At 39.8% G+C, this 14,002-nt stretch overlaps 1 protein-coding gene across 1 annotated transcript; it reads right to left on the reverse strand.

Moving 5' to 3' along the window:
- Positions 1-12,417: 12,417 nt before the first annotated feature.
- Positions 12,418-13,595, reverse strand: LOC147628607 (RING-H2 finger protein ATL60-like). The gene has a single exon (XM_086814205.1). The coding sequence runs from the start codon at positions 13,529-13,531 to the stop codon at positions 12,509-12,511; it is 1,023 nt and encodes a 340-aa protein (XP_086670331.1). The 5' UTR covers positions 13,532-13,595; the 3' UTR covers positions 12,418-12,508.
- Positions 13,596-14,002: the final 407 nt, after the last annotated feature.

The raw sequence follows: 14,002 nt of genomic DNA on the forward strand, positions 1-14,002 counted from the left end.
GCCTATTTCTGTGCCATTGGATCAGAATGGCAAGTTGAGTGCAGATTCAGGAGAGATCTTGGAGGATCCTACTATGTACAGATGCATAGTAGGAAGTTTGATCTACATGATGATCACCAGACCAGATTTGAGCTATGCTGTTGGGTTGGTGAGTCAGTTTATGCAGGTTCCACGGAAACCGCATTTGGATGCAGTGAGACGCATACTGAGGTATGTGAAGTCTACTTTGCATTGTGGACTATTCTATGAGACTGGGACAGAGATATGTGTACATGGGTACACAGATGCTGATTGGGCTGGTAGTATCTCAGATAGAAGATCTACCAGTGGATTCATGTTTTCTTTGGGGAGTGCTGCTGTGACTTGGAGCAGCAAGAAGCAGCCTACGGTTGCTCTATCGAGTACAGAGGCCGAGTACAGAGGAGCTATTCTCAGCAGAGCTAACTGAAATGCCTCCAATCCGGGAAGTAGATCATGTGATTGAATTGACCCCTGGAGCTCAGCCAATAGCCCTGTGCACGTACAAAATGCCAGTTCTTGAAGCCATCAAACTCAAGGAACAGCTGTTAGAACAAGGGTTTTTAAGACCCAGTGTTTCACCTTGGGGTGCACCAGTTCTCTTTCAGAAAAAGAAAGATGGAATGCTTAGACTCTGTGTGGACTACAGAGATCTAAATCAGCTGACAATTAAGAATAAGTACCCTATCCCAAGAATTGATGAGCTTTTGGACAAGCTAAATGGAGCCTAGATCTTCACAGAGATAGATCTCAAATCCGAGTATTACCAGATCAGGATCAATGATCAAGATATACCGAAAACAGACCCATCAATACTCGCTATGGGCATTATGAATTTATTGTCATGCCGTTCGGATTAACTAATGCCCCAGCTACATTCAATCACCTAATGTGCAGGACATCCTCAGAGAATACTTGGATGATTTTGTTCTAGTTTTCTTTGATGACATTCTGATTTACTCAAAGAATGCAGCTGACCATGAGACTCATGTTCGAAAAGTTCTTGAGATCCTAAGGAAGCACCAACTCTTTGCCAAAAGAGCAAATGCACTTTCTCTGCCGACCATGTTGAATACTTGGGCTTTCTGGTATCCAAAGATGGAATTTCTCCAGATTCCGCAAAAGTCCAAGCAGTCATAGATTGGCCTGAACCAAAGAGTGTGAAAGAAGTCAGAGGATTCTTGGGATTGTTGACTGGTTGGTATAGAATTTTTATACCAAAGTATGCTCTCATAGCTTCCCCCCTGACTAACCTTCTCAAAAAGAATACCCCATTTCAATGGTCTGCCAGGTGCCAGAGTGCTTTTGATAAGCTAAAGACCGCCTTGGTAACCAGTCCCATTCTGAAGGTGCCAGATTTATCTCTACCCTGTGAGGTAGTAAACTGATGCAAGTGGTTTTGCCTGGGAGGTGCACTCATGCAAGAAGGTCATGCAGTGGCCTATGAATCCCGAAACCTCAGAACGCATGAGAGGAATTATGTTGTTCATGACCTGGAATTACTTTCAGTAGTCTATGCCTTAAAGTTGTGGAGACATTACCTACTGGGAAAAAGATTCACTTTGACAAATCATCAAAGCTTAAAGTGGATCTTTACTCAGAAGGACCTCAACATGCGCCTAAGAAGGTGGATGCAGACCTTACAGGAGTTTGATTTTGAAATCAAGTACCGCCCAGGAAAAGAAAATGTGGTAGTAGATGCCCTCAGAAGAAAAGCCTCCTTGCTTGCAATTACTATAGTATCAAATCCTTTGATACTATAGTATCAAATCCTTTGATTATTGAAGCAAGAGAGAAGAGCATGCAGGATAGATTCTTTGGCCCTATTGCTACCCTACTTATGCGAGAAAGCAAAACTCCTTAGGAGTTGAACAGAGTTCAAGGGTACAGCCTGGATGATGGCATTATGTATTATAATCGCAAGCTATGCAGAGCATGTAAGATAGATTCTTTGGCCCTATTGCTACCCTACTTATGCGAGAAAGCAAAACTCCTTAGGAGTTGAACAGAGTTCAAGGGTACAGCCTGGATGATGGCATTATGTATTATAATCGCAAGCTATGCATTCCCAATGATGAGGGAACCAAGGATCAAATTCTGAAGGAAGCCCATGACGACCTTATAGCAGGACATCCAGATTTCATCAAAACCTACATGTCTGTAAAGAAAAGCTTCTTTTGGCCTGGTCTGAAAAAGGATGTACTGAATCATGTACGTCAATGTCTGACATGCCAGAAAGTCAAAGCTAAAAGAGTAAAAATGCCTGGGAAGTTACATCCATTGGACATCCCTTCCTAGATGAAGTGGGAATGTATCAGTATGGACTTTATTACTAGATTACCTTTAATGCAATCAGGTTACAACTCCATTTTTGTGGTAGTTGACAGACTAACCAAAGTTGCCCATCTGATCCCAGTAAAAGAAACCTACACTGCAGTGAATGTGGCCAGAGTGTTCCTCAAAGAAATCTTCAGATTGCATGGCCTACCCAGGAGAATAGTAAGTGATCGAGACCCCAAGTTTACTTCAAGGTTCTGGACTGCATTTTTTGAAGCAGTGGGAACTTTCTTAGATCTCAGCACAGCTTATCACCCTAAACCGATGGCCAAACTGAAAGGGTAAACCAAGTAATCGAAGATATACTTCAGTCATGCTGTGGTGGCAGGAAACCCAAGAAGTGGCTAAGCTATCTGCACCTAGTCGTGTTCGCCTACAATGCTTCTTATCACAGAAGTATTGGGATGAGCCCTTTCAAGGCTTTATATGGACAAGATTGCTTAACTCCATTAACTTGGTCTGACCCATTGATTAGGGTCGAGATGTCCAGACAAATGCTTGACGACATGGAGCAACAGATGCAGTCAATTCGTAGAGATATTAAAGCTGCCCAGGATCCGACAGAAGCAGTATGCAAATAAGAAGAGGACAGACAGAAAGTTTAAAGAAGCAGATATGGTCTTCATTAGAGTACGGCCCAAAAGAAGTTCTCTATCTCTTGGAAAGTACAAGAAGTTATCCCCCAGATATTCTGATTACTATGAAAGTAGGTGACTTAGCCTACGAACTTCTTCTGCCTCCTCATCTCAAAGTTCATAATGTATTTCATATAAGCCTTCTAAAGAAATATGTGCCAAGCCCAAATCATGTGCTTGATGATGAAATCCTAACCTCTTCAACCCAAGGGCAGATGGAACTCCAACCTGAAGAAATTCTTGATATTCGAGAGAAGATTCTCAGGAACAGAATTCTCTTAATTTTTAGAGAGTTAAAATTGAAAAATGGTCAGCCATACAAAGAAGGTTATGGCAAAATTTTTTGAAAATTTATGAAATAAATTTTATCTTTTATTAATCAAAAAGAGTAATCCCCATCGTTAGAGTATTCTAAAAGTGCCATTTTCATTCATACATAGAAAGATACATATTGATAAAACAAATTTATTATGAAAGTGTTACTTTCTTCATTATGGATTTTTATGCATAAACATATGCATAAACGATATTTTTTTATATTAAAAGTGTGATTTTCATCATAAATGATTTTTATGCATAAACATATGCATAAAAGATAATTTTTTTATATTAAAAGTGTGATTTTCATCATAAATGATTTTTATGCATAAACATGTGCATAAAAGATATTTTTTTATATTAAAAGTGTGATTTTTATCATATATGATTTTTATGCATAAACATATGCATAAAAGATTTTTTTTATATTAAAAGTATGATTTTCATCATAAATGATTTTTATGCATAAACATATGCACAAAAGATTTTTTTATTATTAAAAGTGTGATTTTCATCATAAATGATTTTTATGCATAAACATATGCATAAAAGATATTTTTTTATATTAAAAGAGTGATTTTCATCCTAAATGATTTATATGCATAAAAGAAATTCTCTCATGATAAAAGAGTGATTTTCAACATAAATGATTTTTATGATGATAAAAGTGTGACTTTCATCAGAATTGGATTTTATGCATGATTAGATGCATATTGAATCTTTATAATTAAATAAGGGTTCTCCTTAATCCTCTGTTTAATTTTCACAAAAATTGGAAAAATAAATAAATAGATAATCTGTGAAAAGAAATCCTACCGTTTCATATTCACTAAGATGGTAATGAGAAAACTCAATTAAACTATAGAAGTCGGAGATCAAGATAAATGATTATTTTATTCCTCATATAAGAAATTTATGTTTTAGAAATCTGTAAGCAAATATTCGTCGAACGAAATTTAGAAAAAGAGAAATTGAAATAGTACCTTTTGAGAAAGATAGTTTAGGAAGAACCTTTCCAGACCCAAACTCTGATTCAGACTATTGACCAACACCTAATTCCTTCGTCAATTTCAATCAAGGACGATGTGCCCAGTTCAGGAAAAATGTACTCAAAACACCCACCGAAATCTGAAACTAATTAAGACTTTTGATTTTGATCTGAGGATCAAGTTAACAGAATTCGAGGAATTCTGTTTGGAATTCAAACCTGGATCTAGAAGTACTGGGATACGGATTTAACATTTATTCATGGTATTCAAACAAAATCAAAACTGTAAACTTGCATAAAAACCCTGTTTTCTGAAAGGACTGTCTTACGCCAGAATGTTGGAGGGAGCATTTGGCATATATGTTTATCTAAGGGAAGTTTGGTTGCAACAGCTGGCGGGGAGTATTCGAGGGACAGCTCACGCGGCAAAAACCTGCCCAGGTCTTGACCAGCCTCGGTATGATGAAAAATAGTGTGCTTCCGGTACGATGGGCGAGGGCTGATGAAAAGCGGTCCCTGAGTGAAGTGGACACCCGGAGGAGGATCCTGGAGGGTTGTGACCAGGCGATGCACAGGCTCGCGGTGCTTAGGACACCCATTCGTATGTCGAGGAAGATATATATATGTATGTTGAAGAAATGATTATTGTAATCTGTTACTGGATCTCGTTGCTAACCAGCTGGTCCCAACGGAGAGTCCAGATTGGTACTGTTTTTAAGAGCACATGTATGTATGGTTTATGGCATTACAAAATTTAATTTCAATGTACGTACAAGACTTGGAAAACACTTACTTGAAGCATCTTGTGCCAATCGTGGGACTTCAACCCATATAGTTGCTCAACGCCTCTTTTCTTAGTGGTTGTAAAGGCTCCCTTCAATGATCTCATGCATCCAGTGGGAGTACGCAAAGTGGTGATGGCCTGCTTTACCTGCTTCTCCTCTTTCTTTGATATAATCCATGGTGCAGGCAGAAGACGAACGTGCCCACCCACCTCTCGTGGCCAAGCTTGACGCATACGTCCTGCGACCCGCAAGTCCTCACGTACGCTAACGTTGTCTCGTTTACCAATAATATGTTCCCAAATACTAGATCCCACATTCTTGAAGATGTGCATGGGATCAAGAAGATGGTTGATCTTAAGATGGGTCCAATATGGCAGCCGAAAAAAACATGGAGTACCTACACAAGGGATTGCTCTATGTGACCTTTAATCCAATTAGAGACTACACAAAACAAGATTGAAAAAACATTACTATACCTGTTCATGCCATCTGGAGGAAGAATAGTTGTAGACTCCCAAATACGCTTCCAATCTTTTGCACGAAGTGTTTGTGGAGGAATGTTACTCTTACTAGCAACATATTTAGGATGATCTGAGGGGAGAAATCGATGATGATTATCGAATATAGTCTTACACAAACCGTCAGCATACTCATGTACTAACGCGAAGGGCCACAAACAGGACATGCATGTTTACCCGATGTTTTCAAACCTGTTAAAATATAAATAAAAGTTAGAATAATAAAGTCAATATGTATAATTAATATATATAGCCAATAGTAATAGAGTAGAATGCTTACTTCAATAATGCGTCAAGACATGCATTGCTCCATCCATAAACTGTTTGTATATTGAGTAGTTCAAGTGAAGCACGTAAAACAGAGAATGTGCACCCTTCAAACACCGGTGTCGATGAAGCCTTGTAAAGATGCTCTTGTTCCATATCATCGTCGTCCATACCTTTGGGATCATCCTTAAAAAGATTCCGCACCATATCATCAAGCACCTCCTCTTCCACAACTTCGTGGGGTGCAGGGCTATTGTCATCCCTTTCCCACTCATCTCTGACAATAGATCCCGAAGCTCCAGCATCATCTCGTCGACGCTTTGCGTGCTCTCGTCGCGCATAGGGTACCATGTTAGGGTGTGGTACTGCATCCTGCTTCAATTAGAGTTTATATATTACAACTCTATTAATTTAATTTGGATACCATGAGTCATTTGAATACCATCAATTTACATCTACTCACCTCTAAACCTGTTTGATTCCATTCTCCATACATGGAGATGTGATTCAAGGTAATTCGACGTGCTCGTACAATGCATCCTTGACATCGATTACACATACATTTGATCCGTTGTCCCAACCACACATCGCGATTACGATGACGCATTGTCTCATCTTCCCCAGAACTGCTTGAAGAGGTTGATGACATCCTATGTACAAACCAGAAAACACAAAATCATAATATGTTTTTAATGAAAGTATAAAAATTGCGTGTATTGACGCGGCTATTTCCTAAAAATTGCGTGTATTAACGCGGCTATTTCCTAAAAATCGCGTGTATTAACGCGGGTAATTCCTGCAAAACGCGTGTATAAACGCAGCTAAAATATCATACACGCGAATATACACGCGTTTATAAACGCGACGGTCTGTTTAAACTAAAAATAGCCCGCCTTTTCCAAATATAGATTTTGAACTAACATATCAACACTGCTTTCGTTTTCGCCTCTTCCAACAGAAACGAAACCTAAGTGCAAGGAGGGAGCAGAGAAGGAGCACACACGGGAGGAAACCGAGCAAGAAAGAAGACTCACTTTTTCAGAGGTGAGTCAGTTTATCCTGTGCCTTGTCTCTTTCCTTAGATTTGTTTATGCTATTTGCTCTTTGCTTTTTGGGTTTGTCTCCGTCCTTTTGCTTCTGTGCACACGATTGGGTGAATGATTCTGACAGGGGCGACAATGGTCCTTTTATAAGGACACTTTGTCTTTGTCGGAGGTCGGTCTTTTTGAAAAAAAAATTTCGCAGGTCGCGTGTAGAAACGCGTGTAAAGCGCGTGTACTTGTTTGCAGAGTTTGTTCACGCGAATATACACGCGTTTCTGGACGGGTGTATACACGCGTTTTTTGACGGGTGTATACACGCGTTTCTGCACGGGTGTATACACGAGATTGCGTTTCAGAATTCATGATTTGCAGGCAACACAACTGACTTGAATGATGATATTTGTGTGAGTCAAGAGACAGCCCATGATGTACATGAAGATTTTTGTTGCAGGTTCTTTATGGATATTCCAGGTTCTTCATCCGATCCATTTGCGTACAGCAATTGGCTGATGGAGATGCTGAATCATTTTGGGCGCCATCCTGGTCCAGTTGAGCTTACAGAGTATATGTATGCCCATCCCCCTCCTTCCCTGCCTGGTGTCTATACCCCTACCGCGAGTATCCAGGGCACTCCAGTGCCGTCTATTCCTACGAGTCCGACGAGACGGCATGCAGCTTCTTCTCTTCCACGTCCACCGAGGAGACATACCTCGTCCCAGACACACTCACGCACACCTTCACAGCCACCATCACGTGCTCCCTCAAAGCCACCGTCACGTCAGGGCTCACAGCCACCGTCACGTAGACAATCCCCCAGTCGTGACTCCACCCGCAGTAGGAAGAGTGGGAGTGGAGGATGCGGCGGGTGCTTTGGTGGGGGAGGTGGGGGAGGTAGTAGGACACGCGGTGAGAGAGGAGATAGAGGGAGAAGAGTTAGAGGAGACAGTTCGGAAGAGGAGGAGATGAGAGAGGTGGAGAGAGTGGTCTGCTATGATGTGACGGATAGGGGCGGGATAGTGATGGATGCGAGGGGGAGGGAGGTAATGGAGTACATGCGTGGGGTAGTATCAAACTCATATAGAAATTGTTTTATTAAATTTAAAGATCAAAATAGCCGATTAGTTGGGGAGGTGATAGAGGCTGTACATAGTCGGTACCCCAATCCCCCACATGCTACATTCTCGGATGTATGGGGAAGGACGCGAATAAGGGAGATCTTAAGTAATAAAAGATCTCACCTTAAAAAACTCACGTACAATGACCGGCTAAATGTAGCTGCGGGTGGCTATCCTGCCGAGAAACCTGCCACTGCGCACAAACGCGAGTGGAAGGAGGCAAAGAAACGAGCAGAGGGTGGCGTGAAGAGCAGGCAGCATGTGGAGGCACGACGGATCCAGATGGAGACCATTGGATCTTCGCATTTCGGATCTGGCGGCGTCGAGTCATGGGAGGCAGAGTTCGTAAGTATCTTGCCACTTTATTTGATTGTTTACTTAATTCATTGATTCTATGATTGTTTTAATCTTACAAATTGTGTTGATTATGATACAGCGACGGGTTACGGGGAGGAAGCCCACAACCCACGATACTACGTATGCTCGCCGGCATAGCAGACGTGACACGTGGGCCATCTTCAGAGCCGAGAGACGTATTACGGACGCGCAGTTTGAGATGGCCATGAGACCATACGGTCGACAGGTACTTGAAAAACGAATGATTTTGGTTTATTGAATTACATATATATATACTTATATACTATATATTACTTGAACAGGAACAAGCTGCTGATGATCCACCCGCCGCCACTGCAGAGGGTGGACGTGAGCACTACTCATCGGACATTCCGACCGATGTGAGCTCATCTGAGCATGGAGGGAGCACCGAGTCATCATCTGGGTCTGAGTAGTACTCAGACTTATAGTATCACATTCCATATTGAGGATGTGGTTGTATATATTTTTTTGTAAACTGAAGCCATGGGCTACTTCGAGATATGGACTCCCTTGTATACATGTATGAAATTTTGATAGTAATACTGAATCGTGAATCGATAGTATTACATTCATGTCTGTCTTGAATCGTGTATTGACAATGTATGCATTCATGTCGTTCTTGTCTTAATCTCCCTCGTGCATATGTTCTTCGTGGATGGTCTAATGCACAAAAAAAAAAAATCCAGAGAGTGTTATTGGGTGCTGGAATGCTGGAACAGTATTCAGGCACCAAATAGCACTCTCTGGATTTTTTTTTTTGCTCTCTATTCGCGTGTATAAACGCATCAGAACTGCTAAAAATCGCATGTATATACGCGGATAATCTGTAAAATACCCGTGTATTAACGCGTCAAAACTGACAATTACGCGTGTATAAGCGCATCTAAATTAAAGAAACGCGTGTATAGACGCATGTATCAACGCGTCTGAGTACATCTGAACTGAACAGAACGCGGCTATACACCCGTGTATGAGTGCGTTTGGCAGGTCCTATACACGCACTTTTACACGCATGTCTGTGGCCGCGATGATACACGCGCTGATACACGGGCCCGTTACTTTTTTTCACAAGTCATTTTTAGCGGTTAGGAGCGCGGGTATGAGCCCGATCCCTTGTAGTGTTAGTCCTTCACAAATAAAAGTGTTAACGTTGAAAGCTCCATACATTTCTAAGATGAAGGGCATGGAAGCTATGCAACTTACTCATGAACTAGGATACAAAGGTACCACAATCAAGCCACATGTCACTAAGGGCTTTCTAAAGAGACTTCAAAAGACATATGGTTTCTTTTGATTTAATGAAGGTACAAATGCAAAGATATATTGATTTGAATGGTATAAATGTTTTCATGTAATTTCACCTTTGTTGATTCAAGCCTAACATTTATTTTTATATTTTCATGCAGATATGGAGAAGTACAAATCATTTCTCAAAACATGCTTGAGTAGATACATGATGGAAGATGATCCTCTTTGTACTCCAAAGTTCCCTATCCCAATTCATCAAGAAATCAACCATCCTAGGTGTTAGCGTAAGACTACTTGTGCATAGTCATATATGGAGAAATGCAACTATCTTGCATTATAATGGTCACAAGTACTCATACAAAGATTGGAAACAACTATATAGATCTTTTCCATGGCTAAAAAAGTACTCAATCCAAGAGGACCCAAAAGTGTCATGTAATGAAGATATGGTGTACATTGTGGGTGATGTACGAGATGTCAATGTGGCCACATCAATAGCTCTAGAAAAACAAACATCAGACCAAATGTTTGCTACACTCTTGCCCTTGATTTACCTCCTTGGTCTAAAATAAGAGACATTATAAACAGTGCTGAATATGGCTACATATGTATTGAGACTATAGAAGATATTTGCATAGGTGAAGAGTTGTTTGTAGACTATGAGTTTGATTAAACGCACTGTACTAGGGGATTTTATAGTATAATATCATTTTAACTTGTATTGCCTATGTTTCATTAAGCTATGTTTGTTACAACCTATATCAATGTTGATGTAGTTGAATTAATCATATAAGAAAGAACATTCAAATGCATACAACATGAGGATTCCAAGTATTTGGGTCGGTCATGGAAGTTTATGTATTCATCACCTTATCTACGATACATTTGATTTGGTATTGTGTTTGCACATACTTGCAATGCGCATTTGCTAGTTTTTGAGGCCTTCTTCAAATCCTTCTAGTACATAGTTATGAATCTTAGCCAATTGCACCGATATGTTATAAATTTATTATCGTTGACCAAGGCATGATCACAAACTTGTTAAACCTTTGGAAGGCACAATCAATATGGTGATATGTTGAGAATATATTGAGTTTGTTTATAAGTATGACTTTGAATAAATCATGTACCGATGCCAGATGAGTTGATTGCATAAAAGTGTCATTTAATTTGGAGTTATTACAACAGTAATTATCAACACCGCATTGATTCATAAGATCATCATTGTACTTGTTTATTTGATTGATGCTAACTTAGATATGTGAAATACAAATCAATATGGTTTATCGTAATTATATGATAAGAAGCTTACGAGGCATTGATTTGCATATTGTAATACATGGTTTGATGTAAGAACTATTTGCATTGTTTTCTATGAGATACCTCTACCACATGTCTTAGAAAATGGTGAAAAATAATTATAATTATAATTGTATATATATATATATAATTTTATTTAATTAAAATCAAATTTTCTTTAATTAAAAGTATATATAATTTCATTTAATTAAAATCAAATTTTAATAATTAAGTAAAAATGATATCTTTGCTATTAAATCAAGTCTAGGTAAATCAAGTCTAGGTAAATTTGTTTAGTTCTCCATTATTTTTTAAATTATTAGCAAAAGTAAAAATGATATCTTTGCTATTAAATCAAGTCTAGGTAAATTTGTTTAGTTATCCATTATTTTTTAAATTATTAGCAAAAGTTAGTTAACTCACTCATATTAAAGCTATGAACTTAAGTTTGCGCATAAACATTATCAACATACAATGTAGCTCCATATTTTAGAGGCTTACTTTTGAGTTTGAGCATGAACTAAATTTATGTAAATGAATTCTCAAATTTCAACTTGTGTGCGTCAAAACAATCAATGTACAATGAAGCTTCATTTATAGAGGATTAAACTTGAGTTTGATTGTGAAACAAATTCATCAAGTTCAATTTTGTAGTGAAAGGAAAGGAAATCCTAAAAGTTACAACTACAAGTACCATGTAGAGAAATTGTGTTCGCTTCATTTTCTTGAATAAGTGCTAAAAAGTTGAGGATTTGATAAGGACTTATGAAAATGGCACTTGAGTAAGTGTCAAAATTCCTAAATTGGTGTTCTTTAGACTTTTGTGTCTTATTGGGAGTTTCATTACTGTTGGTTTGCACATCACTAGAAAATACAATATCCCCAAAGTATTTAGAGAGAATCTTAAAAAAGTATCATAATCGCCATCATGAGCAGCACAGGTAAAGAGTCATGCTTACTCCTTCACAGTGACCACTATGAACTACCAACAAAGTCAAGCAATGAGCAATGGTGGGGTTCTTCACTTTTTGAAATGTTTTTCACTAGGCAAAGGGCATCTAGGCATTTTCTAGACTTTGTTGGATACAACATGTGCAAGTTTTATAATTACTTCCTTGACTTTCTTGTTCATCTAAAATCCCTTTCAACACATGCATATGCATTGAAACTAACTTGCATTTTATAGAAGTTTAGCTAACTAGTCCAGGATTCATTTTGAAAGTGCCATGGTGTACTCATTTTCTTTCTGTTGATTTGTATAAAAGGAACTTAGGATCCTTTTTTCACAACAAAAGTGGGTACTACTGTTTCAAAAGAAGCCGTAATGAGCAGTTTTATGGTGGAAATTTTATAACCACTTTAAAAAAAAAAGTGCAAAGTAATCTTATCCAAAATTGCATAAATACATGCCACATAGGTTTTGCTTTTGGCTTTTTTTTTGGGGGGCGGGGGGGGGGGGGGGGGGGAAATCAGTATTGGACAATAGCTGTGAAAGCTCACACGGATTTTTGCTTCTTAGCCACCATGAGAAGCGCCAACAGCAGATGGTGGGCTCTAGTTCAGACGGGCAACGTGGTTATGTCTTTTGGAGAGTCTCCTCCACCACCCTCTTCATTAGAGGCAAAAACACGCTTCCCTTTGCTTGATTGTCTGCTAAGCATTCTTGTGATGGGCATTCGGAGACCTGGGGACTTGATTGGCGGAGAAAAGCAAGCTTGATCATTAGGAGACGGGCATCTTGACAAAGAGAGGCAGCTACGGCTGGTGAGATTGTCTTGCCTTGTTGGAATCTCCACTGTGATTCGGGGTACAGATCTTGTGGTAGCTGAAGAAGAAGAAGAAGAAGAAGAAGGCTTCTCCACGCCTTGAGACGAGCCCAATTGAGAAATTACCTGGGTTTGCTTAACCCAGAAGAGAACATTGCTAGGGTATTGCATAGCAGCTCCATGATTAATTGCAGAAGGACATACTGGCACACCCTGATCATGAGCTCTGCGTAGAGGGTCATCATGTGTTGAAAGGGGTGCCTCCATTGCATTTCCTTCTTGTTGATCATCATCTTCTTCTTCTTGTTGTTGCTGCGCACTACTTGTTGAAGATAATGGTGTAGCCACCACCACTGCCCTGCAGAGAGGGCATGTTGAATGTGAATGAAACCACATGTCAATGCAGTCTGTGTGGAAGCCGTGCTTGCATGTGGGCAGCAGCCTCCCCTTCTCATTCTCTTGAAACTCACCAAGGCAAACTGCACACTCAAGCAAAGCTAATGCTTGTTCTTCTTCTGTTTTGGGTGCTGTGTAGATGAATGTTGGCAGCAGCTGGTCAATGGCTGCCTTATCCAATCCAATGTTGCAGTGAGCTGCTGCAGGATCCACCTCCTGGCTTACAAAGTTGAGCCTCTGGGAAGGAGGGACTCTGCAGAACCACTTGCCATGCGCATGATGGTTCAAGATGAAGAAAATCACAAACAAGAGGAGGATGATGGAAGCCACCATGATCTTGTTGTTGAGCGTGTAGTGCTGAGGCGTGTCTGCTGCATCACTACTGTAGACATAATCAGGAGAAGAAGGGGGGTAGGACATGTGTGTGTGTGTGTGTGTGTGTGTGTGTGTGAGAGAGAGAGAGAGAGAGAGAGAGAGAGAGAGAGAGGGGTTCAGAAACGCATGTGCTGCAGCACAAGCACTTCATCTATCTTTTATCTTATGCGTAATCGCATGCAACTTCGCAATAAAAAAGGGAGGTCGCCGGAAGATTTGACCCAATTGCACCACGAGGGCGCTTGGACCCTTGACTCTTGACTCTTGACTACCTATCATGCTATGTGTCTTGCTAAGAGGGGTTTCCCATGGTTTGCATGCATTTTCGCTTACACCTGCTTATTTTCAATTCATAAAACTTACAACTTTAAATCTTCCAAGGTTTAGCTTTGAAAACTTGCACCTCTTTTGTCATTGAACTTTCAATAAAATGATTGAACATGCTCATGATGACTGGAAAAAGATAAGAGATTATAAATGGTCTCTTCATTGTTGCTTTATAGAATGAGAATGTTG

The sequence above is a fragment of the Cibotium barometz genome, chromosome 19 (assembly GCF_041138505.1).
Source record: "Cibotium barometz isolate CiBa-2024 chromosome 19, ASM4113850v1, whole genome shotgun sequence".
Lineage (NCBI taxonomy): Eukaryota > Viridiplantae > Streptophyta > Polypodiopsida > Cyatheales > Cibotiaceae > Cibotium > Cibotium barometz.